Source organism: Pantherophis guttatus, chromosome 5, assembly GCF_059756535.1.
Source record: "Pantherophis guttatus breed Tessera chromosome 5, ASM5975653v1, whole genome shotgun sequence".
NCBI classification, from domain to species: Eukaryota; Metazoa; Chordata; class Lepidosauria; order Squamata; family Colubridae; genus Pantherophis; species Pantherophis guttatus.
The window spans coordinates 55,717,438-55,744,210 of record NC_142067.1 but is presented as its reverse complement, the minus strand read 5'-3'; the positions used below and the strand labels follow the sequence as shown (position 1 = coordinate 55,744,210).

Below are 26,773 nucleotides of genomic sequence, written 5' to 3'. Positions count from 1 at the left end.
GAGCGTTATCAGTGTAAGTGTTTCTGGAGTAAACCCAAAGGCCAGTTTGTAGTTCCACATAGAGTGCATTACTACATTCGAACCTGGAGGTTACCAGCATGCAATCTATCATTTTATCATCTTGTTTCCAGAAAGGGATGCAACTGGCATAAAGTGGCATATCATCTGAAGGTAATAAAAAGTGTCCCTGATTGGAAAACCAGAACAAATTGAGGTCTTTAAACTGTACTTTCTTCTTCAGGGAGAGTGTAATCCCATTTAAAACTAGCAACCCACCACATTCTAGAAATGTAGTCCCATCTTCAACTTTAAAAAAAAATCCAAGAAGATGCAGAAGAATTTCAAAGTTCTTATTAATTCCCCTGATGTAGAAATACTCCTTGATTTATATAACTTTTTAATCTAATTAATCAGAGTGTTCTGCAGTATTGGACTATGTTTTGTTTTTGTTTTAATCTTTGATAGGTTATATACTGCAATACTCTGAAGACAACAGTGAACAGTGGGGTAGTTTTCCTATTAGCCCTAGTGAACGTTCCTATCGATTGGAAACGCTGAAGTGTGGCACGTGGTACAAGTTTACTCTGACAGCTCAGAATGGAGTGGGACCAGGCCGTATCAGTGAGATCATAGAGGCCAAAACACTTGGGAAAGGTATTTGAAATTATATCCTGCCTTTATTCTAAATTAAGTATTTGAGTTCCCATCTGCAAAATAGTTTGAAAAGTTGGATCTGTGAATTATTTTCCATAAAATGTGAATGAAACAAATTCATTGAGCAATCTCTACTGTAGTATGCAGTATAGGCTGAAGTCTTAGGCCATGCCGCTAATATTGGGTATTGCAACTTGTTAGAATTTTTGTTCCTTCTTAAAGATACCGTATTTTCCGGCATATAAGACGACTTTTTAACACATGAAAATCTTCTCAAAAGTCGGGGGTCGTCTTATACGCCGGGTGTGTTCTCCTGTAACCAGGCAGACCAGCCCGAAAGGCTCTGACGAGCCTTAAATGGCTCTGGCGATCCCAGCTCTGACGATCCCAGCTCTGACGATCCCAGCTGAGTTCCCTGCAACTCAGCTGGGATGGCCAGAGCCATTTAAAAGGGAAAAAGTTTTCCTCCTCCAGCTTGCTTACCTCAGCTGCTAGTCGCAACGCTTGCCTTGCTTTGCTTGCCTGAATCTATTCAGGCAAGCAAGCAACTCCCTGCCTGCAATCAAGCAAGGAGTTAGTTGTGGACTTCAACTCCCAGAATTCCTCAGCCAGCAAAGCAAAGCTGGCTGAGGAATTCTGGGAGTTGAAGTCTACAAGTCTTAAAGTTGCCAAGGTTGGAGACCCCTGTTCTATTGGGTAAGTTTTTTCCCCTTTTGGGAGCTTTAAAAAAAATAGTCAATTGGGGGTTTTTTAGCTGTTCTTTTTTAGACCTAGCCATTTAAAGTTTAGGAAGTTTTAAATTTAGCTTTCATATAAAAATAAAAATAAAATAAAATAAAACAATATTTGTGCAGCTTTCTGAGATTTAGTGTGTTTCTGTAGTGTTTCACTCCAACTACACAAACACACAAAATCTCACAAAGCTGTATGTGGAATTTTGTGTGTGTAAAGTGTGAAAGTTGGTTTTTTGGACTTTTTGTGGCTGTGTGAGGTTCCTGCTTGTTGCAGGGGCCATTTTGGGTCTAGCACAGCTGCTTTTACATTGTGGGTGAGCCAGTTGTGTTGTGTTGTGTGTGTTTAGAGTGTGAAAGTTTTTTGGGGGGGCTTTTTGTGGCTGTGTGAGGTTCCTGCTTGTTACAGGGGCCATTTTGGGTCTAGCACAGCTGCTTTTACATTGTAGGTGAGCCAGTTGATGTTTTTTAATTTTTATTTGGTGTGCGTTGGAAGAGGGGTAGTCTTATATGGCGAGTATAGCCCAAACCCTATATTTTAACAGGAAAAGTTGGGGGTCGTCTTATACGCCCAGTCGTCTTATACGCCGGAAAATACGGGTACCTCTTTCATCCTCTAGTGTGACAAAGGTATTGGTGTCTATACATGGACTTGTACACTGAATGTAGGTCTCCAGGGGAACACAGTCTTCTTAGATTTCAACAGATTACAGTCACTGCAATTGCATTCTAAACTGCCATTAGCCCCTTCCCAATGTATATCCTCTCTCCAAAAATATCATACACAAAGAACTCCAAAAACTATAGCTATGAATAGAAAGCAGAGGACAAAGGGGGGAAATGAAAAAAAAGGTTGTTTTAAAAAATCTTACACAAGAGTAAAACAAACAGAAATAAAATGCATTCCAACTTGAAGATTAAAGAGAGATTCCCACCCGAGAGACTTGAAGTCACTGTGTCTTCTATCAATCTATTATAACTTTTTAAATCTGAATATATATTTTCTTGTAGAGCCACAGTTTTCAAAAGAACAAGAACTCTTTGCCAGTATTAACACCACTCGAGTAAGATTGAACCTTATTGGCTGGAATGATGGTGGTTGCCCAATCACCTCCTTTATTCTGGAATACAGGCCATTTGGGACAACAGTGTGGACTACTGCACAACGAACATCACTTACCAAATCATATATAGTATATGATCTTCAGGAGGCAACCTGGTATGAGCTGCAGATGAGAGTCTGTAACAGTGCTGGCTGTGCTGAAAAACAGGCAAAATTTGCAACACTCAACTACGATGGGAGTAAGTACATTCATTTCACTGTTGTTTAATCAATAATATTCACAAATAATCTCATTTCATATAATGTAACTTAAGTGCCATTCATTTTTTTGTTTTGCAATATGGCACTTGTGTGTAGTAAAGGAAACAGTAATAATGTTTGCAGGCTAAACTTCCACCTTATACCTCGTCTTATTGAAAAATTTTTACATGGAGCAGCTGAATTTATATCAGGTTTTTCAGGGAGCTTGTTAAGCAGTACAGTTCATCCCTGCAATGGATGCTTCAGGGTTCAAGTAGGATGCTTTTGTGTTCCTTTAGGATCTCCAACAACTTTTTAATGCTTCTATGTTCTTGATCTAATTAAACACACAGTTCACCCTTAAAGCACCCAAAATGTTAATTCTGGCACAAATGTTAGAAAATATTAGGATTTCATTCATGGTTTGCTTTTGAATTTGAAGAATAAACAGTTACGTAGAGAGTAGCAGTGAGTAGCTACAGATTTGTACTTGAAACTTTCTGCTTCACTTTTTCCAGGTGCTTCAGCCTTAATTTCCCTTCTTCTCCCCTCTCTTTGAAAATGAACCCTGTAGTGGCAACATTTAAGTTGGCTTAGCTTGTCCAGGTTTTACTTTTTACTATACAGAAGGATTTATTTATATACCCTTGTTGAACTGAATCAGAAATACTTTTGACTCCACACTGTTATTCCATACCCTGACTTTGGGAACAAGGGATACCAGGGTCTGATTTTGAACAAATCTTGAAAAGTGCTAATTCTTAATAGACACATATCTTCACTTTTAAAGGAAAAGGGGCCTCATTGCTCTTAAAAGTAACTGATAGTTGGTATTTCACTTAGAACCTTTTTGAAGATATGCATGACCCTTCCATTTTCTGCACTGGCTGACTACAGGGCTTCAAAAAATAAGATGTGAATTCAGAAATCAATCTGGAACATTTTGTGTGTAAAGAACGTGTTGTCCAAAGAGCTGTAGCCTTTATGAAGCAGATCATTTATCTACCTCAGTGGTTCCCAACCTTCTCTTTCAAGTAGATCATAACATTATCACTAAAAAAAATTTAAAATCACCACATAAGTCACAGTTAACAATACACAGATATCATGGCTTATTACTCCCATACAGCACACTTAATTATAATCTGTGGTGTCTGATTTAAACATTTTATTCTTCTTAATGGAAATGACAGATTTTTCATAAGATTTATTTAGTCCCATATGACAATTTGTGAGCAAGGATGCCAAAAATTTTCAAGATTTAATAATTTCTTGAGATTTTGGACATTTTTAAAAATAAATTTTATTTTTATTTTGTTACTTAACAAATATCTATGGTATCCTTTTCAAGTACCATATTTTTCGGAGTATAAGACGCACCGGAGTATAAGATGCATCTATCTTTTTTGGTGAGGAAAAGAAGAAAAAGAAATCTCCCTCTGCCTCTCAGCAATTTTACCTAGTTGCAGCAAACAGCAAACAGCCTGCTATACTTTCATTTTTGTTTTCAGCATAGCTTGATTAGCACAAGAAAAAAAAAATCTGCTCCAGCAATTTACCTCTTTGCAGCAAGCAGTAGAGCCCTGCACAAAATAGCTGAGAGCTTGTGCTAATTAGGCTGTGCTGAAACTGAAAGGAGCTGCTTTTTCTTGCTGTTTGCTTGCAAGGAGGTAACTGCTGCGAGGCAGAGGCCAAAGGGTGGGGGCCAGTGGGTGGGTGAGCTACATTTGGTGTATAAGACGCACCTAAATTTTCACCCCCTTTTAGGGGGGAAAAAGGTGCATCTTATACTCCGAAAAATACGTTAGTTGGTCACAATCACAATTTAGGAACCATTGCTTGAGAATAGTCTCTGAAAAAAACTGCTTCTCATCTAAACTCTCATCTTAGTTCTCTTACCTATTTACCGACAGTTTATTACCGTGTTTTCCCGAGAATAAGACCCTGTCTTATATATATATATTTTTTGAAACCTGAAATAAGTGCTTGGCCTTATTGCCATGCGCTCAAAACCCCGATTGGGCTTATTATCAGGGGATGTCTTACTTGGGGGGGAAACAGGGTAGTTGAATTTGCATTGGTGCTGATCTATTCTTGTCCAGTGAAAACTATCATTTATATGTGCATATAAATTTAAGAATGTAAGAATTTAAGACATCGTTGAAAAATGTACATCATTTCCTTAAAATGGCCCTAAAAATAAAAAGAGCCATCCTCATTTGTGGCTACAAATTATAAAAGGTGATGAGTATAAAAGGTTCTAATTAGAACAGCCATGGTTACATGAGTGATTTTAAATCTAGTACTAACTTTTATGTAGATTCAAAATACGATGTAATTAGCTTTTAGTAATGTATAGCAATCAGTGCTGTTGGATGATCCATACTAAGCATAGATTTGCTAACTGCTTAGTGATTTAAATTTTAGAAAAGTAGCAAATGCCAGCCACATTTACAAAAGAACTTCATTCTACATAAATTAGATCTGTTAGATCTGTTAAAGAAAAGTTCAAATTAGGCTCACAGGGTATATATGTCAGCTCTTTCAACTACTGGCCCATCCCTTCCTGCCTATGCATCTTAAAATTTATTAAATAATAAAAGAGAAATAAGATAAACCACTCAGAAATGCTTGAAAAAAGAAATGACTACATTACTGTGAGAGCAGCTAAATGGTTCCCTTCAGAATCAGTAAGTTGAGGAACCTCCTTTAGTAGTCACTGAACTTTCCATTACATTCGACTTTGTTAAGATTATTTTGAATAAAATAGCAGTAATAGAAAGCTGCAAGAAAAGAATCAAAATCTAGTAATATCTTTCTTGACAATAAGACTTAGTGCCTTTGAAAATAAAAAGAGTAGATGGCTTCTTTTGCCTGAAATAGTATCCAGTTATTCCCTAAAAGGTAAGAAGAGATGTGGATTGATAGAGGTTATCCTGACGGTAGGATAGATGTTGTGGATCAAATAAAATGATTGCCCGTCTGGTAAATTGGTGTTTTGTGACTAGTGTATTGACCGTGCCTGCCATTTGTTGAGCAAGTAGTCTTCTCAGTAGTATCCGTTTGACGTGCCTATGGCATGGACCTGAAATGTCAAATCACACTCCACATAATTGTCTGCCTACCTTCCAGTACACTCAGTAACTGTGACTTTTGAGTATACAAAAAACTCTTTTTAAAACAAGTCCCAAAATTCCATTGGATGTGCAAATTTCAAACACCTTAATAAGTTTTCATTATAGAGGATCAGACTATTAAGGTTTTGCAAACCTTCCTAGTTTTATCTCCTTTATTTACTAAGTTCCTCCAGCCTGGCAAATCCATGATGACATAATGTCAATAAAACTCACTTTTTTTTTTTTTTTTTTTTTGCCTAGAACTGCAATTTTTAGTAGGAGTTAGTAATGCTTGCCTCAAATAAGAGGTAAATATCATAACTCCTATAATATTTTTCTGGCTGGAATTTAATTCTTATGATTGAAAGGCATACTGTGTTTTGTTCCCTACAATTTTTGTAAGGAAGCTTGCGGTTTTATGAAGAAAACCAGCATTTTTCATGGCAATAAATATGGCCTGATTTGTCTCTTCTTTCAAATGCAAAAAATTGGTAGCAGTTTGCCTCAAAATAATGCAAAGCTAAAATGATGAAGCTTTCCTAATAAATTGAACCTCTTAGGAACATACCGGTCAGCTTCTGTGCACCGTAGTCACTTAAAAATCAACCTTTTCTCTTCGTTGATAGGCATCTAATGTCATGACACTGTTTCCAGGTACAATCCCTCCACTCATTAAATCAGTTGTCCAAAGTGAGGAAGGTCTGGCAACCAATGAAGGGCTAAAGATGCTGGTGACTATTTCCTGTATCTTGGTTGGGGTCTTGCTGCTTTTTGTGCTTCTGCTGGTTGTAAGAAGGAGACGGAGGGAACAGAGACTGAAAAGACTCAGAGGTAAGAATCAACATCAATTATTGCCTTACATGTATTGTAGTTTCTATATAAAAATGTGCAGATTTTCACAGAATAGAATAAATTAAGCTGGTTTTCATATTACAGAAATAGTGAGCGTGCTGTTTCCCATATCCAATAGGCAGTGTTTGGTGTATTGGTAAAGGTGCTGGCCTAGAAAGTAGAAGATTGTGACATCTAGCCTGCTTTCATCATGAAAACTGGGGGGGGGGGTGGACTTTGGACCACTCTTTCTCAAACTAATCCATCTCACAGGGTTTAAGGCACCCTGTTATTAAGCTGGTTATTAAGACCAGCTGCCTGCAATTACTGCAGGGTTCGAATCTTGCCAAGGCTCAAGGTTGACTCAGCCTTCCATCCTTTCTAAGGTAGGTGAAATGAGGACCCAGTTTGTGGGGGCAATAAGCTGACTTTGTATAAATATACAAAAGGATGAAGGCTATTGCTGAGCACATTGTAAGCCGCCCTGAGTCTTCGGAGAAGGGCGGCATATAAATCAAATTATAAAAAAAAAAAGGGTTGTTGTTGGGAAAATAGGTGACAGGAGTATTAGAAAGTTTGCTGCTTTGAGTTATACAGTATATAAAAAGGCAGGATGAATATATAATAATAATAGTAACAACAATAAACAATAATACAACTCTTGTAACATTAATAATAGAGCCTTGGTAGTACAGTGGTCCAAAGCACTCTGTTATTAAGAACAGCTGCCTGCAATTACTGCAGTTTGGAATCTCGCCAAGGCTCAAGGTTGACTCAGCCTTCCATCCTTTCTAAAGTAGGTAAATTGAGGACCCAGTTTGTGGGGGCAATAAACTGACTTTGTATAAATATACAAAAGAATGAAGGCTGTTGCTTAGTGCATTGTAAGCCGCCCTGAGTCTCCGGAGAAGGGCGGCATATAAATCAAATTAAAAAGAAAGAAAAGAACATATTTTAAAGAATGTAGAGATTTATTTTGGCATGTAACATGATAAACCTGTAATGTTCCAATTCTATCAGAGAGTTATAGAATGTTGTACTGGTAATCCTCGATTTATGACCACAGTTGAGACTGGAACTTCCATCACTAAGGTATGTGCTCATTAAGTGAGACACACCTGAGTTTTACAACTTATTTTGCCATGGTCAGAAAGCAATCCCTAATTATTGGGATCCTGGGTTGCTGCAGATGTCATAAATACAGGCTGGTTGCTAAGCACCCAAATCACATGATTGCAGGGATTCTACAATTGGTCATAAGTGCAAGAAAGGTCATAAATCACTTTTTAATGCCATCATAACTTCAAACAGTCATTAAATGAATGGTTGTTAAGTTGAGGACTATCTGTATAAAAAGAGTCCTTTAGGAATATGCAGATTATACCATTGATTCTTATGACATTACTTTTAAAAGTCATGATCAATTTGCTATTTCTGATTATTTCAATAGTAGTTATGCATGAAAATTCTTCCTTTTTTGTAACTTTGTAGATGAAAAGGTTGCAAATTCAGTGTATATGAATGATGTGGAGTTCATTTTCTATATGTTGGTGCTAGCAAATATTTAGAGATTGCTAAAATTTATTTTGATGTATTTGTTTTTCATGTAAAGTTTAGCTTGACTAGTGATGATTCAGTTTTAGCCCTGTCTTTCTTCCTCTTAGTTTTTACAGCCAACACTATCTGAGGTACAAAAGGATTGCTTGCCAGAAGAACAAGAAAATTACAGTGTTGATTGGGGAAGGGGGCAGAGTAGATGATTTAACCTAGGTTCCAACTGCTGCAAAAACTATATTTTCTTGTCTCCAAAGGTAGTTCATCCAAACAGCTACTATAAAATGACCTGTCCGTGTTGCTGAATATGGTAGAACTCAAGTGAAAGCTGCAGGAGTTCTGTTAATTTCCCAAGAGAATGTGTCCCAGAAAGGTTCAAAATAATAGCTGGCAAGATCCTAATAAGCAAAAGCGAAGACAGCAGCTGGTCTCATAATTTTGTCTTTCCAACCAGAACAGTATCTCCTTTACATAGTACAAGAAGTTGATTGTATAGTTAAATTTAATATTCCAACATGTCTAAATTCTTGATTGTGCTGCTTCTTTGTGGACATTGTTACTGGAGTTGACAATAACCTTATATTCTGTGTTCTAAATATGTCACAGCCAGTCAAATTTTAGATTATTCATATCTTAGACGTATAAAAAATGTTGAACAGAAAAGGATAGCTTGCTCCATGTATTCTCTTGATATTGACTTTATCTCTATATAGGTAAATATTAATTAGGGAGCAAGCTTTTGAATTGATCATAGATCATTATGCTAATCATAAGGTAATTTGTTTGCTTTTGGCTTAGGATGTTTGGTGAATCCTATCTATTATGGTTTAGTATTATATGGAACCTAGATCACTTGTATTCATGTATACTTTAGAGGAAGAGAAAAAAAGGCATGAACCTAAGAGACTGCCAGCCTATTGTAGGAAAACAATCTGTTTTTGAGCCAGCAGAGGGAAATCGCACTGCTAATCAATAGGGATCCTGCAAAATTGGTTAATCTGTTTGATAGTGATGAATTAACAAACCTTAATTAACTATCAAGTCTTAAAACTATTAAGATCTAGCAAAAATAAAAAAAATCCCTGCTCATTAGAATTCCTAGAACAAGAGTTGGATTTGACTTTGGTAACAACTCTTTGCCATATTGTTCCTTTTGAATTCAGATTTATTCTGACTCTGGACTGGGTTATCTTTGTACCTGTGTCAAATCCTCTCACTCCTTGATCTGCTTTTGTGATTTATTGTGCCTTAGATCTTGAAACATCTTTCTTCATATTTTTTCCCATTACACCTTGGTTTCTGCAATATGGCTTCTGACATTACACTGTCTTGAGCAATGTAGGGCATGAGTAAGTTTATTTTTAAGATATATGAGTTGAAAGTGTCTTCTGTTTTAGGTTAACAAATCTCCTCCTCAGTTTCCTGGCCCCAACTGCAATTCTTAATTAAAAAAGCAGCACATTATCACTTAAATTCCTTATTTTTTAATTAAACAGTCAGCAGCCTTAACAATATGTATTATTCCTGTGACTTATGTTAGACTCACATAGCTTGTTGGCAAAAAAATCTGGTTTTTGTTTTTTATTATGACAGTTCTAATATATGCACAATTTGTTGTAGTGCATTGCGTATGAAGATTTGAATAGTGTTTATTCAAGAATGAATGTATGAATGTTAAATGTTAGTGCTGAAAACTGAAGAACATTCACTCAACAATGACTGCTCTCCAATGAGACTAAAATAACCTCATGATTCTATAAATAAGTATTTTAACTTATAATTAAAATTATACTTTCTTAATTATTAAAATGTCATGAACAATTAAATGTAAAAAGTAGCTTTCAGAATAATGTATTATAAAAATTAAAGTATCAAAATAATCTTCTTGAATAATGTATATTAGTAAAATTGATACAAATTTCTTACCTTCTATTGCAATCATAGCAGATGGTCTAAGAAAGTTGTCATAAATAATTAAACTTGTTGTTAATAGGTAAACAAGAATTCATAATATCAGCCTTCAGTGTGATTACATATTTATTAAGTGATCTTTATTCCTTAAGTTCTAAGCCCTTCTTTTTGTTGATATCTCTATGTGTGAGTGTGTGGGTATACATATACATACATAAATACATACATACCATATATATAGGATACACACATTTCATATATATATATATATAATACACACACACACATATATATACATATACATACTTACATATAGGAAATAAACATTACATACATGCACACATAACATATATATAGGATACGTACATTTCATATACATATTTATATATAATATAATTTAATAATTTAATATACACACATGTATACATGCATACATATACATACTTATATATAGGAAATACACATATTACATACCTACATACATGCAGTGTATCTATGTCCATTGAAGTGAGTAGGCCACATTGCCAACAAAAAATACTGTTTCCTACACCCATATTTATGTGGTGTCCAATTTCACCAGCTCCAAAGTTCTTTTACCTCCCCATTAATAGCAATTCAGTTATAGGTTTAAATATTCAGATTGCTCTCCCACATCCAGTCTCTTTCAACCAAGATGAAAGCTTCTATCTGGTAACTGTATTAGATTGCTTGGGGATTATTTCGCAAATGTAAGTACTAATTATGGTAGCTGTTTACATAATGCTACTATTTCTCCTGCTTTTTTTTTTCTTTCAGATGCAAAAAGTTTGGCTGAAATGCTTATGAGGTAAGAATAGTAAAAAAGCAGAATTCAGTCATTAATTTTAAAAATGGAATCCATGAGTCGAGGCCTTGGAACTAGTTCAAAATGTGTACCTCCATTGGGAACATCCTATTTACACATTTCAGAATGAGAAAAGAAACTTCTAATCATAATCCTCAGCAAGCATGCACATCTTTTTCTGCACTGAGAGGAGTAGCTAGTGAGCAAGGCTAATAGAAATAATGTTAAATGTAACCTGAATAAAAATTGAATGTAATTTAATATAATTCAATGTAAAATTAATTATATTTATTTGATTTGGTTAAATACAGTTAATTTGATTGTTCCTTAAAAAGTCAGTACTTTTCAACCACATTAAAATTTCATTTAAGCCCTTAGAACAGAGGTCCTCAAACTTGGCAGCTTTAAGACTTGTGGACCTCAACTCCACAAGTCTTAAAGCTGCCAAGTTTGAGGACCTCTGATTTAGAAGGACAGTGATAGACAGTGATAGAAAAAGCAAGGATTGTAGACAACTTGCCATTGACTTGAACACTGCCACTTGAGTACACCACTTAGCAATAGCAATTCCAGCAGTTCCAGTTGCTATCATAAGCAGTTGTTAAGTGAGGACCTTACACGACTGTAACTTCAACCTTCATCATAACCTTATTGACTAGTCCTTTGCATGAAAATAGAAGTTAGAAATTAATTCTGATTTCTTAACTTCTTGACATTCTGTAAGGTAAACCCTTGCAATATTTTCAAACGTTCTCTGCAATTCTGTGAAACTCACCCATTTTGTGTTCCTGCTAATTCTTTTATACATAAATATAATTCTGTGGATACATTTAACATATGCTATGAATCAATTAAATATTCTATTACACTTTTATTGCCCAGGTTGAATTTTTATATTCCCTCCCTAAAAAGGTAGCTTATGCTAAATATAATTTTAAAATAAGAAAGTAATCATTCTGATTGTGTGTTGTATCAGTTATTTGAAATCACCGCAGAAATATTTACTTACGTAGTATTGCTACTGCAGCTACTGTAAAACATAGAAGAGTTAAATAAATATCAACTTTTAGAAGATGTTATTTCTATATTTTCTCTATTGTTAGCAAATCTAAGTGAAGCAGAGAGGGGGAAAGAAGTAAATTTATCACCATCTTCTGTATCTTGTCTGCTAATCCTGAACAGAGTAAAAAGTGGATCTCTGTTTTTATCTGTGGAGGGCTGCGTTATTCCTGGGGTTCCTAGCATAGCAGATCAGGAACATGGGAATTTGCTACTTCCTGCATCAGAATACTGGTTCATGTGCCCCAACTTTGTTGAAACTGAATGGAAATGACTCACCAGGCAATCTGTCAGGATCCTTCACAAACTTCTAGAAATTCTAGAGGTTGTAGCTCCAGTATCACAGCAACTCTATTGCCAGGTAGAGGTTATCAGGCACATTTCCAGCTTAGTCCTAAATTATTTGTCCATCAAGCTGGATCTGAGATTTAGGATTACTGATTATCGTTACTAAAATATGATAAGATTACAGTGTCATAATATTCATTGTGCTTTGATTGGATGAGAGGAAAGTAAGTCAGCCTGAAAAGCAGGTAGTAGGGAGAAATAACTATTTAAAAGTTATATTTTTAAAAAATAAAATCATGTAAAGTTTTTCAAATTATATCCCTTTTTTTGTCCTAACCATTTTGTCTCCTGCTTTAAATTAATACATTTTGTATGTTTATTTTTTTTTAAAGTATATGCAGAGACTTTGTTTGAACATTTCAGCATAGGAGATTGGGGGAGCTTTAATTCATTTAAAATAATGGCACTTTATTGTACTTTGTTTTTAAAGTATATATTTCCTCTTAGTTAAATTTGCTTGTACTTTCTTGAATACTTAGCAAGAACACAAGGACATCGGATACACTTAACAAGCAACAACAGACACTCAGGATGCATATAGATATTCCCAGAGCTCAGCTTCTCATTGAAGAGAGAGATACAATGGAAACCATTGGTAAGCTGTCAATAGCCTCATTAGCTTGATTTATATAACCCAGGACCTATACCTTTGTGTATTTTTAAAATATAATTTGTTGCAACTTGGGAAAAATCACCACAATTAATGTGTTCTGCTTTTAAATTGTTGTTGAGCAGTAAAGAGTGGAATTAAAATTTTCATATACAATTCTACTTATGCTTACTCAGAAATATGTTCTACTATGTTCAGTGCAAGCAATCATGCAATAAGATTGCAACATAAAGCAATTTAGATTTAAGAATAATTCATGGGAAAATGTTCACATTCGCACAACATACATGAAAGCTGTAAAGCCTTTCAACTTTCCTTTTAAATTATTTTTTATGGGATGAAGTAACAACAACAAAAAAAAAACCCACACAAACCTTCACAGTTTTGGTGTATCACATATACAGACTCTGTGCACATGCTGAAATTCCATCAGAAAACTGAACTAACTCAAACTAGGGAGGTAGTATGATATTTTTGTGAATATTCCAGACATATTTGATGGCAAAAATATATTAATCACACCCAGAAAAGATAATGAAGGAAGCCATTTGCCTTTTCCTGTTATCAGGGTATAATGCCCAAACAGCCAGTAATTGGGAAAGTTGTGGAGCAAAACATGGATTGGGCATCTTCTTAAAGAAGTCAGATACTTCTTTAAGAAAACTGGTGAGAGAAGGCTATTGTTAACACAGATATTTGATCCATCATTTTCTCTATCACCTGTTTCTTAGTAAAATGCCTTTTGAAGTGGAAAAGCTGACTCCAATCAGAGCAGTACTTTTTTTCCCCAATCTTGTGATTCTGTAATATACTGCATCTATTTCTGTATACCTGCATTGTGTTTGAACAACCATTTATCTTTTTTATAATGCTATTGTATCCTTGTTGGTATTTTATTTATTTCAGGAATGCAGGAGATATATAGGATAGTTTTAATCTTACTTCTTAGTATGGAAATGGTAGTAACAGACCAAGAGTTCCAAAGCTAAATAGGTGTGATAATTAATGAAATAATTGATTAGGATGGGCCAGGCAATTCCTGCTCTGTTTTCAGTTCTGAGTCACATCCTATTAACTATTAAATTAATTTGGAATTACTTCAGTTATCTTTTGTGTGTGTCCTTGAGTCTAGTTTTTGAGTCTTGGTGACTGCCTGGTCTAGTCCCTGCAATTATCTTGATCAATTTTTTCAACAATTCTTTGCCATTGCCTTCTTCACTCTAGGGCTGAGAGAGAGACTGGCCCAATATTATCTAGCTGGCTTTGTGTCTAAGATGGGACTAGAACTCATGGTTTCCCCATTTCTGGTTTTAACCACTATGCCAGATTGGGTCTCAGTAATCCTTAGTTCCCATTATTTTTCAGGAAAGGTTACTAATATGCATGTTAGTTAAATTTAAATTTTACATTAAATTTAAATAAATGAAATGAAAATGAAATAACTAGTTTTTATTTTGAGTAAGAAAACATAACATGTACAACTTTAGATTATACAGCATTAATTAAACTCATGACATGATTGATAATGTAATTATCTTTTCTTGTGGTTACCCTAAGTATTAGATAACACAAATATATATGGGTTGATTCAGGTATAAAAAAGGAATGGATCTTTGATTTTTAAACTTGCTAGGAACTAAATAAAAATGTAATCAAAAATTTGTTGTTGTTTTCAACTAGTTCCAGATTTTTAAAAAGTCAGACAACATTAATTAGATTGTTGAAAGTATCCATAGGTTATTTTATACAGTAAGATAATGGAAAATAAATAAATTCTTAATTCTTTTATAAACTTAATCAAAATAACACATCAAAAACATTTATTTTCTTTCCCATAGATGACAGATCTACAGTCTTGCTAACTGATGCTGATTTTGGAGAGACATCAAAACAGAAATCATTGACAGTTACTCATACAGTACATTATCAGTCAGTCTCACAAGCCACTGGGCCGCTGGTGGATGTTTCTGATGCCAGACCAGGAACAAGTATGAACAACATTTTCAGTGGAATATTTAAAAAATGAAAAAAAAATCATGTTGTGGTCTTTGCACTATAGTAGAATTCCAGAGTAAAATGTACAGGTGTCTAGAAGGAAACCAAGTCATTTGAATAACATTTCTGTGGCTGGAGGGGGAGAAGTGATTGTGTATTGTACAAAACTTCAAAATTTGTCTAGAATTTGCAGACAAAGTGTTTTGGGATATACTTTAGTTCAGAGGAAGACTGGATGTATGTTTGAGATAAGCTGTTTCCTTTTTCTTTTGCATGTTTTATGTGTCAATTATTTTTCTTAAAAGTTATGCAAAGACTATTATTCCTCTAGTGCTAGTGTAGCCAACCTTTGGGTTGTGTGGGGAACCAGAGCACCCTAAGAGCATCTTGCTGAAAATCTATTTGCGTATTGCTAGATTGATATTATTTATTTATTATTATTATTATTATAAGTTTCCAATATTAATGAAAACATTTTGAAGCCTCCTAAAACACTAAAAAATAAAATAAGCATTGGATATACCCACTAAGTGATAATCACTGCCATATTTGGAGATAAAATAATACTAATATTAATACTAGTAAGGCACTACCTTGATCCCCCAGTGAGGAGGCATGTGGTTCATGTGGTTCTGAGGCTTCGGTGCTCTGAGAGCTATATTAGAGAGTCAAATACAATGGACAAGTCTTACCAGATGAGTCAGACAGAGAGTGTCTCTCCCATAAAAAAATTGATGAGTCATACATTACAGAAACATATACTAGGGATCATGCTAGATGCTGGAGTTTCTGGAATCTGATGAAAAATGGGCTATATGAGCCAGGACTGTTGGCTGAGCAAGCAGGGCCAGCAGCTGCAGAATTACTGGAAGACAAGGTTTTTACTCTTAGCTAATATACAGAGATTGAAAACGAAGAAGTAATTATCTGCTATTGCAGATCAAGTTCAACAAGAAGAGGATGTTTAAATGAATGTGCAGTTCTGGAAAGAACAACATCCATAATCAGAAATAACAGAATGGAGGTTGATTTATAATATGAAATAATACGCAGAAGCAGAAGCAGAAGGATTGCAAAGGCATAGCCAGAGCAAAAAAATCAAAACTTTGCCAGAAATAACTCAGGCTGTAGAGGCAAACCAGGGAGAGTTGGCAGTAGAGGAAGCCAGCACAGCTATTAAATTGTTTTCATTCCAAAACCAGGCACCCTCTCCTCTGCCTCAGAAAGAACAAAGCCTTCTAACTAAATAAATAGAAGAACGTTAAGAAAGAATAACTGAACATCTAGAATAGCATAAAATAACAGAATAAGGTAGCCTGCCTTGAAGGTTGTTCCAAAGAAACAGCTAGCACAAGCATCAAAATATGCCAATACTGCAATATCAAGTATAAGTGGCAGCTCACTGCAAGAAATAAACAACTAATGTACAGCATAGCTGCAGTTATAACTGAATACCTGGGATGCAAAATCAACAAAGAAGAAAAAAAGCCAAACAGTGTATCACCAGAATGGAAGGTCATGTTGGAAAATAAGATCAGCAAGCTAACATCAGATGTAAACAAGCAAAAAATAATGAAAGAAAAGAAACTGAAGAAAAGGACCAAAGAATACCTAATCAAGAAATATCACTTAGAAACAAGGAAGACCAAGGAAGCAGTGGAAATAATAAAGCAGTAAATAACAACTATAAGCAATAAGATCAGTAGCTCTATCACTTGAATTGGAACTTATAGGTAGACTCTCCAGTTTCAATCCAATCCAATCAGGAATGTTTCTACCAATCCATCATTTGTGAGACTGCAGAGAATCAGTCAACACCTGACAAGGAAGAAACAGTGCAGTTCTGGGCACAGATGTGGGATAACTCACCAACATTTAATAGGAATACAATTTGGTTAAAGGAGGTGGGTAAGAATACAAAAGATGAAATAAAAGAACTTGTAATAACTGCAGAAATGATGGATAAAAGAGCAAGGAAGATCAGGAATTGGTCAAAACAAGGTAAAGATGAACTGAATGGGTTTTGGTTAAACCATCTGATTGATTTACACTCACTTGTTGCCAAGCAGTTAACAATATATACTGCAAGAGAGAAATTGAACAGTGGCTAACATCTGGCAAAAGCTAGCTGATAATGAAAAATCCAAGAAAAGGGGCAGCACCTGAAAACTAAAACTCAATTACTACTTATTAACAACTTTCAAATTGGTAGCTGATACAGTCCAACAGCATCTAATTGAAAACAAGTTCTTTTGATCTGAGCAGAAAGAAAATTGCTCAAACAGCAGAGGAATAAAAGATCAACTCTTAATTGATAAGATGATTCTAGACAACTGCAAGAGAAGGAAAACTTGCCTGAATATAGCATGGATTGATTACAAGAAGGCATTCAACTCCCTGCCACATGATTGGATAATCAAGTACCTAGAAATAACAAAAGTCAATAGAAAACTCAGAAGCTTTGTGCAAAAATTGATGCCAAAATGGAAGATATGGTTGCTAGTCAATAGTGATAGTTTGGGGGAGGTTAATATCAATCTTTCAAGGAGACTCATGTCACCAATACTGTGTCATTGCACTGATTCCTCTGTCAACAATTCTAAATAACTCAGGCCATGGCTCTTAAAATCAAAATATCTGTGAGGTTATCTTACCTTCTGAACAATCTGAAGCTGTATGGAAAAACACCAACTGAAGTAGAATCGCTGCTCACCCCATCCATATATACAGCCAAGATATTGAAAAGGAGTTTGGACTGGACAGTTGTGCCACCCTCAATCAAATCAGGGAAAATATTGAAAACTGGAAGAATCAAGATCCATATTAAAATAACATAAAAAGTCTGGATGAAGACAATCACTAAAAATATCTGGGCATCATTCAAGCTGACAACAATGAGCACACTGAAATTAAAAAAAAGATTAGAAGTAAAAACATCAAGAGAGTAAAGGTCTTAAATAATGATGATGATAAATCATGCCCTTCATCCACATAGTGACATTGACAGCGTCTACTTAGCAAGGATCATAGATGAGCATGGTACAACAGATGGTTGAAGAAGAAAACAAGCCATTGGACAATTATCTGAAGAAGAATGAAGAAAATGCACTAAAGCTAGTGTATCAGGAAGGCCTACTGAGTACTGGAGTATGAAATGAGGCATGGGAAGATAATGCATTACATGACCAGTACATAAAAAAAAATAGCAGGGAAAGCAGATAATAAAAAGACCTGGCAGTGACAAAGAGCAGGAAAGTTGAGGAAAGAGCAGAGGGGTTAATTCTGGCTGTGCAAGACCAAGCCTTAAAGACAAATCCGTCCAAACCCTGAATTGAGAAGACAGCAACAGATAGCAAATGCCATCTCCATAAAGAAGCTGAAGGAACAGGGACCACCTGGTTAGAAGATCACACAGACTGACTACAAATAACAGCATGACAAGGTAGCAACAATGGTACACTGGAGGATCTGTAAGAAGTAACATTTGCCTGCAAGCAAGAACTAGTAGGACCATAAAATTAAGTCCCAGAAAATGAAGAGGCTAAAGTGCTCTGGGAATTTAGAATTCAAACAGACCCCAGATTTAACAATTTTCAATAAGAAACACAAAAATGTCTAGATAGTGAACATGGTAATATCTGAAGAGAGCAGAAGAGAAAGAACTGGAGAGAATAACAAAATAGAAAGACCTATAAATAGAAATAGAACACACGTGGCAAAAGAAAGCAAAGACAGTACCAATAATAATAGGTGCCTTGGGTTTAATTCCCATACAGGTGGAGCACCACTTGAACACCATTGGCACTGACAAATACATCATCGGTCAATTGCAAAAGTTTTACTTGGAACAGTTTAAATCCTGAGACGATAGCTTTAACACCACGAATCATCAATATCTGCCTATTCTAGGTCCTTGGGAAGAATTCGATAGGTTGATAAAAATGCCAAATCCAGTTTAAACATCTAGTTGACTATATGACCAACTCTACTACTAAAACACTAATACTAACAGGGAAAGGAGGCATATGTTGCTTTCAGTCATGCAGAAGTCCTGCAGGGCTAAGAGATTTTCTGCCTCTCCAAGCTTTTCTTTCTTTTTAACTATTCATTATTCATATTCAATTTTGGTCTCTCGTAGTTTTGAGAACTCCCCCTTACTGCTTCCCATAACTGTAAACACTTCAGTGTGTTTTTGTTATTTATGAATTAGTTGTCTGAGTTGTCATTACTGTTCTGGGAAAGCCAAACCTTTCTAATAGCTGGAATTTGTGGTCTTTATTTCTTTCTCTGTCAATATAAGTTGATGTGCCAACTCTTATACTAGTTTTAACATTGTTCTGGAGAAAAAGGTGTTAAATTTTGACAACATCAAATACATTTTATAATGGTTGGGATATTTTCCAACTACAAAACTCTTTATATAAGTGTAATTCATTCAGTAAGCAGATTTATCCTTCTAAGGTTTTCAATTTGATAAAAATTTAATACAGTTATTAATCACTGGAGCATTTTCTCACATTCTGGCAATGATTCTGTGAGGTTTACAAAACACAGTGCACTTTCAGTATGGAAAATCTGCAGCATATCACAAAACAGGATACTATTTTGTTTTGCTCAGCTATTCATCTACATATTGTATTCTCTCAAAAAAGGGACACTGCATTTATTGCTGAATATCTTTATTTTTATGCTGTTAATGTAGTTTCAAGAAGCAAGCAACATATGGACAGTTTACTTTTTAAAAAAATTGCTTGTAACTAAAAAGCTGTCAATCTTTGATATGAAGAGATGAATCATGAACAATTCTTATATCCTATAGGTAGCAGCACCTTCTTAGAGATTCTAGAATAAAATATTTATTTGCTTCTTTAATATTCCATTTTCATCAAATCTATACCTTTATATTATTTTTTTAGTGTATAAGTGGGAAATATACAGTAAGACTGATTCTAGATTATTTATTGGGGAAGAGGGGGCTTCTATAGCTTGATCTCCATAAACACATTTGTTGTTATAACAAACAGCAAGATCTATTTATTTCTAATTTATTTCTAATTTGTTTTTTTAAAAATAAATGTCCAACTATTACTTTATTTATATGACTGTCATTATTAGCTTTGTAGCTGGGGTATTTAAAAAGAAACTGGAAAAGATGCACACATTGGTTGAACTTATATATATTGTTGCTAGTAGTTGACATTAGCTGATTCAACGATAGATCAGCTTCTCTGTAAGTTTTATTTTAAGACTTAGTCTTAAAATATTATTTTTGATAATTATGATTAATGATTTTTCTTTTCCTCTTCTGCTCCTTGAATAAATTAATTAATCAAATATGCAATTATCTTGGTTTTAATTGCAGATCCTACAACAAGAAGGAATGCAAAAGCTGGGCCTACAGCCCGGAACAGATATGCTAGCCAATGGACTCTCAATAGACCCCATCCTACAATATCAGCCCACACTTTAACAACAGACTGGAGGCTGCCAACTCCCAGGGCCACAGGGTCTGTTGATAAAGAAAGCGACAGCTACAGTGTTAGTCCATCGCAAGATACAGGTATCATCTTTAGGTTAGATTTCATCTTCAGGTCAAGAAAGCATTAGTATAGATATAGCTGATTATATGCCAACACCGTATTTGGTGACTTGACTTGGCAGCTAGTCTATAAAGAGAATCTACTAGTTCTCTAGAGCAAGGGTCCCCAACTCCCGGGCCACGGACTGGCACCAGTCCATGGCCTGCCAGAAACCGGGCTGCACAAGCAAGCAAAGCCCCATCCGTGCATGCATGAAATCCAGGCAGCACACAAAACCACACACACACCGATCCAAGGGAAAACCACCCTCCATGGAGGGTGCCGAAAAGGGAGGCACTGCTCTAAAGGCTTTGCTGAAATAGATGTGGCTCATTGGATGACTGAGAATCTCCATAGACATTCATTGGTGTACTTTATCCTAAGAATATGCTCTTATCTACTGTATAAAATTCAGTTTAGGCGTTGATTCACTAAACTGGAGAGTGTTCACATATTGATGCTATTTGTATGTTGCCCATTCCTGAAAACTCTTTGTCTGACTTATTTATAGCCCCCCTCCCCAAACTGCTTTAGGACATGTCTCAAATAGCAGATCATGTCTACTGACCACTTGATTAACACGGAAAATCAAATGATTAAATCAAACAAATAAAATTAAAATACATTGCTTTAATTATTAACCTAATTAGACAAACTTACGGATAAATTTTTCAGAATATTTTTAGCTCCTATCTTACAAAGGCATAAAGCCAGATATATAGGTAAAAGAGATCAATATGTTTTGTTTGTTTGCTTGCTTGCTTTAGAGATTCTTTCAGAACTGCTGATAACTTTTACTACTTGGTTTTGATCTGGTTTCAATTTTGATCTTTCTTGCTGGATAAAAGCCCTGAAACAGAACAGATTTAATTCATTGCACATTTCGTCAACTACCTAATCAGTTCAAATCAATCTTATTTTATTTGGAACTTGGCTGAATCCAAAGTTCAGATGCACAGCTGGCAGAAAACTATTTGAGTTGACCAAAATACCAATTAAAAACGAATGTGTGAAATGAATTCACAGCTTTAAAAAAATAATAAAGAAGTTCTGAAATAAAATTAGGATGTAAACTTCCATGTCATTTTAGTTCCTCAATGTTAAATATCAATTACTTAAAAATATTATTTAAATGAAATTTTGCAGAGACAATCAGGAATATATATAGACAATATTACTGTTAAGGTGTTTTCTGAGAGTTAAATGTTTATCCCTTCTGTCCAATACATTTGAAGATGCTAATTTGACTTAAAATAGAAATCATTAAAAAAATTAGAAAAAATGGAATTCATAGCAATAATTTCATTCTGAAATAAACCTTTTTCTTCCCATTCTGCAATACTAATTTTGCATGATAGAAATAAAGAAACTATCGGCAAAACCTGATAGCACAGAATGCCATATTGTATGGGCACGCTATAAAGCAGTGTTTCTCAACCTTGGCCGCTGGATGATGTGTGGACTTCAACTACCAGAATTCTGGGAGTTGAAGTCCACACATCGTTCAGCGGCCAAGGTTGAGAAACACTGCTAAAGGATGTTGAAATTCTCATGGGAATATACAGTAGAAAGCCATGATTTTGCTGATTGTTCCCTTCTGAAGTGATTGCCTTTTCTTTATTGTTTAGATCGAGCAAGAAGCAGCATGGTCTCCACAGAAAGTGCCTCCTCCACATATGAAGAGCTAGCCAGAGCATATGAACATGCCAAGATGGAAGAGCAGCTGCGACATGCAAAGTTTACCATCACAGAATGCTTCATATCAGACACCTCATCAGAGCAGCTTACGGCAGGGACTAATGAATATACAGACAGCCTGACCTCAAGCACCCCATCCGAATCAGGGATTTGCAGATTCACTGCATCTCCTCCCAAACCTCAGGACGGAGGACGCGTGACAAACATGGCTGTTCCAAAGGCACATCGGCCAGGTAGGTATCTATTTTAATCCATCTGTTTTAATCCCATCTGTTTTAATTCTAGGAATGAGGCAAACAAAAGCATTGGCAAAAAGGTAAAAAAAAAATCTGGCAGCAAAAACTCAGTGCTGATTTTTATAACTGTCAGTAACAACAACTCCTTCTTAGAGATTTGTACGGCAGAGCAAAGCAAAGCATAATGTTTAACTTTTCAGTCTCCTGAATACTGAAGGTTTTTTAGACCCCTGCCTTCAGAACCATGCCCGTGCTGAGCTGCTAATCCTAAAATTCTAACTGGTAAAAAAAAGTCTATGTGAGAATAAGAATTTATTCATAACTAAACCCAATAATTATTTTTTTCCACAACTGAGTACTCTTATGCCTGCCAGCCCTTTCATGTGACCTGAGCGCTGAAATTTTGTTTCAAGCACATTCCCCTCCCCCACCTCCTTTATTGGTAAGAATACTTTTCAAGGCTTTGTTTGGTCATCAGATCCTCATGATGGTCGAGGGTATCTCAAGGGGGCTCTTATATTCAAGATTTTGGAGGAAAATATTTCCTCCTCGTTCTGGATTTCATTGTTACATTATTTTAAAGCACTGCTCCTGCCTCAGTAAGGAGGCAATTCTTTTTTTACTGGCCAAGGGAGGATATTGCAAAGATTCACTGGTGTTGATTTAAATAGATGTAATACATTTTTAATCACTACTGCTAGTCTGCATCCAACAAGTCCGAATTGTTGGAGGTATAACTCAGGTTATTTCTAGGATAAGTTCTAGTTGGCAGAATTATTTTTTCTGCATGTTGTGATTTAATTCCTAATACAGCAAGACTGTTTTTTTTCAGTTATTATCATTATTTTTATTATCAACCCAAATCAATCCACTGCAGGTTGGAGATCTCCTACTTGATGATTATAGATTGTAATCCACTATGTTGGTCCACTGTTGGTAGCTTGATGTTTTTCAACTTCCCAGTTTGGAATGATTTGCCCAAAACCATGTAGTCAGTTACCACGCCTACTCTAATAACTTAACCACTATTTCACATTGTATCTATCATTATATGGATACAGTATTTATAAAATATGCTATTCAGGCAAACAAAAACCTGTAATGCTACTGAATGGATAAAATGTGGTAATGCCACTATGAGAAAAAATCTCATTCAAAAAAGGTTCCTACAGCATTGAGATTACTTTGTTCTATACTTTTAGTAACTCGCACTGAATCTTTGTAGAATTGCATAATGTATGTAAAAATGCTTTAAATAATAAATCATAAAGCTGTGCAGTATGTTTCTCTGAAATAATAAAACATATGTTATTATGTTATACAATTCCCTTATTCCCCAAATCCATAATGCTAACTATCCTGTGGAATTAAAAATATCTCATGCCACATTTTCATTCCTACACATGAAGGAGAATCAGAGAAGATAGGATCATAATTTTCACCAGCAAGCTCATATTTTTTGTGAGATTTGCTTCCATTTTTATATATTTGATAACACTGGACAAGAGACCACCTTCCAAAATACTTTTCATTCTTTTATGGATATAAGTATTTGGTATTAATCATACTAATTGGTTATTTTAAAGAAAGAAATTGAAGAAAATTGGCAATATTTTCTAAGGATATTTTATACACAAAAAGCAAACAAACCCATCATTTTCATTAGTTTGGATTAATCATTCAAACTTTAAATCCAACCAATTCATTTAAGGCTGTCCAAGAATGCATTACCTCAAAAAGAGGACAGGATATTATACAAATTTATATACAATTTGCATATGTTCATATGCAATATTCAAAATAATGAGGATAATGCTGGAAATATCATATACTTCACTACAACTAACCACATAAACCATGCATCTGCCTACTGTCAAGCCTTAAATTATTGATGGTCGATGAGTTTCTGCTTGCCAGTCATAAAATTGTTTATTTTTAAAAACCAGACTTTAAAGGTTTTATTAAATTCTCTAAAATTAAATTGATTATTTCTATTATGTGCATTTTTTATGATGAACTATTACTTCTGTCATGTTCTCTGTGAGACCATACTTACTATTGTGACAACATTAATAGCAAAACATTTCCACAATTCAGAAGTTTTGTTTTCTATCTTGGAATTCCGGCATTGTCCTTTCCTATAACAGATAGAGACAGGCAAAGTTGTCAAATAATTTAACTAACCTAGAAATGCATAAACATTTTTCATCATCTCATAATGTTTTTGCAACTGGGAAATATTGCCTGCAAATGACTGTTAAATTCAGTGACTCTCCTCTTTCATCCATCTACATGAATTCCTGAACTAAATTCCATTCAATGGAGCACTATGACATACCTGGTCAATTTAAAAAGCTAGAATAGACGTACAGATAATCCTTGATTTATGGCCATTCTTTCAATGATCATTCAAAGTTATGGAGCACTGAATTAAGGGATTTAGAACTGGTCCTTGAATTTATAGGTGTTCCAGTGCCCCATGGTCAGGTGATCAAAATCTAGGTGATTGGCAGGCTGCCTGCGCTTACAATTGAAGGACACTTCAACTCTCTCAACCCCATAATATCCCCATCTCTGCCTTTGGGGTGTCCTGTATGCCACCATATATCTTTCTGGTATCCCTCTGCCGATTCGCTTCCAACATGCAGAGCACACATGATTATCTAGAGAACTGTCCTGTAGGGTTTCATTGAGGGGTGCAAGCAAGCCCAGCACTGGCAGAACCTACCCACAGGCCCTCTGCTCGTTCTCACCCCAGGTCTCCTCCTGCAAAACCTCATTAGCTTCCCACATAAGGTGCAGAGCACTCATTGGAAGCATTCCAGGAGAACTGGTCTCCTGGCTTCAACACACTGGAAACTGCTTGCTATTCATGAGGTTTTGCAGGAGGAAAGCTGGGCCAAGAATGAGTAGAAGGCCTGCAAGTAAGCTCTGACAGCACTAAGCTCGCTTCCACCCCTTACTGAAGCCTACAAATCAGATTCAGGAATTCTTCCAATACGAGCTGTAGAATGAGTGCTGCTACTCAGGGAATCCCATATCCCTTCACTTTCTCCAATTTTGCTGTCACCTCAGAGGGTGCCTCCCACACAGGTTCTACCTTCACCAGGAAGCCAGCACCAGATCTCTTGCCTTGCTTAATGACAGAGCGTGCTCATCCCACTACCTCCTCCCCTACTGAGCCCGGTAAAAGAAGCATGAAGTCCTCACCTAACGACAGTGTTGTCCAGGCCTAATGACTGCAACTAGGGCTACTAGAACTGCCAATAAGGTCAGGTGATGTTTTGCCTAACAATCACACCACTTAACAACAAAAATTCCAGTCCCAATTGTGGTAGTATATTATGCAAAATAATTTATTCTCAATGCAGAAAAAGGAAAAGAGAAACTAGTTCAGCATCGCTTAAGTTGTGATCCTAAATAATTCTTACTATATTACTGATGTAATGCTTATTAAGTATCCATTATCTCTCTGGAATGGCATGCAAAATATGAATATTTGTATATTATCTTAGCAATATTGTACTAGTGTTAGATGGCAGTCTGTTTCTTTCCATGTTGAAAAGAGAAAAACATTCTAGTGGTTCAGAATAAGAGTGAATCAATCGATCCATCTAGGTAGTGGGCAGAGTCCAGTAGTGTCTGGGAAACTCAAAATTCTAAGCATACCCATCAGCAGTATCCCTCTTTCAAGTGGACTTTGAAAAGTAGAGGAAGTGAACTCCAGTTTGTTTTTGTTGTTTTGTCTTCCATTTCAAGAAGACTGCAGGCCAGTCTGGTTTCTGCCAGGTAAAAATCTGAGGAAGGATTAGAAAATCAAAAGGAATTAGTCAACTAGGAAATGTGGGTTTATAGGATATATTTGGTTAATTTATATAGATGAAATTAATTGATATTGATCTGAAGTGTTTACTTCTTTGTATATTTAGTTGTGTTTTGTTCTATCTGTGTGCCTAGAAGAAACTGTAACTGTGAGTTAAAGTTTATAGAACTTCTGGTCTTTTCCTTTTTTTCTTTCTCCCATTGTCTTATCTGTTATCTCCTTAATCTTAAACTACATAATAAATAACCTGTATCTTCTTTGAAATTCCTGATCTCATTGTAATAGGGAATTTACCTTATCAAGCATTCTGGAGGAAGAAAAAGAAGTTTCCATTTTCTTTTTCCAGAATAGAATACATGGGGAAAAATGATCCCTGAGTAAAAGTAAAATTAGCAACTAGAAAGAGCTCCTTCAAAGATTTTGGGAAGTTGCACCAAGGGTATTGTGAGGGAAGGGCTTATACACCCCATTTGATGGAACCAGAGAAGCCAAACCACCACAC

General features: G+C 35.5%; 1 protein-coding gene across 2 annotated transcripts in view; it reads left to right on the top strand.

The window, feature by feature from the left end:
• DSCAM (DS cell adhesion molecule) overlaps positions 1-26,773 on the top strand; it is a 394,390-nt gene that overhangs the window by 334,591 nt on the left and 33,026 nt on the right. For both annotated transcript variants that reach the window (XM_034423965.3, XM_060694094.2), the window contains exons 25-32: positions 466-654; positions 2,397-2,687; positions 6,459-6,635; positions 10,896-10,926; positions 12,810-12,925; positions 14,779-14,928; positions 20,298-20,495; positions 22,143-22,445. In XM_034423965.3, coding sequence (XP_034279856.1) covers positions 466-654; positions 2,397-2,687; positions 6,459-6,635; positions 10,896-10,926; positions 12,810-12,925; positions 14,779-14,928; positions 20,298-20,495; positions 22,143-22,445 — 1,455 coding nt within the window. The remainder of the gene's footprint in view (positions 1-465; positions 655-2,396; positions 2,688-6,458; positions 6,636-10,895; positions 10,927-12,809; positions 12,926-14,778; positions 14,929-20,297; positions 20,496-22,142; positions 22,446-26,773) is intronic.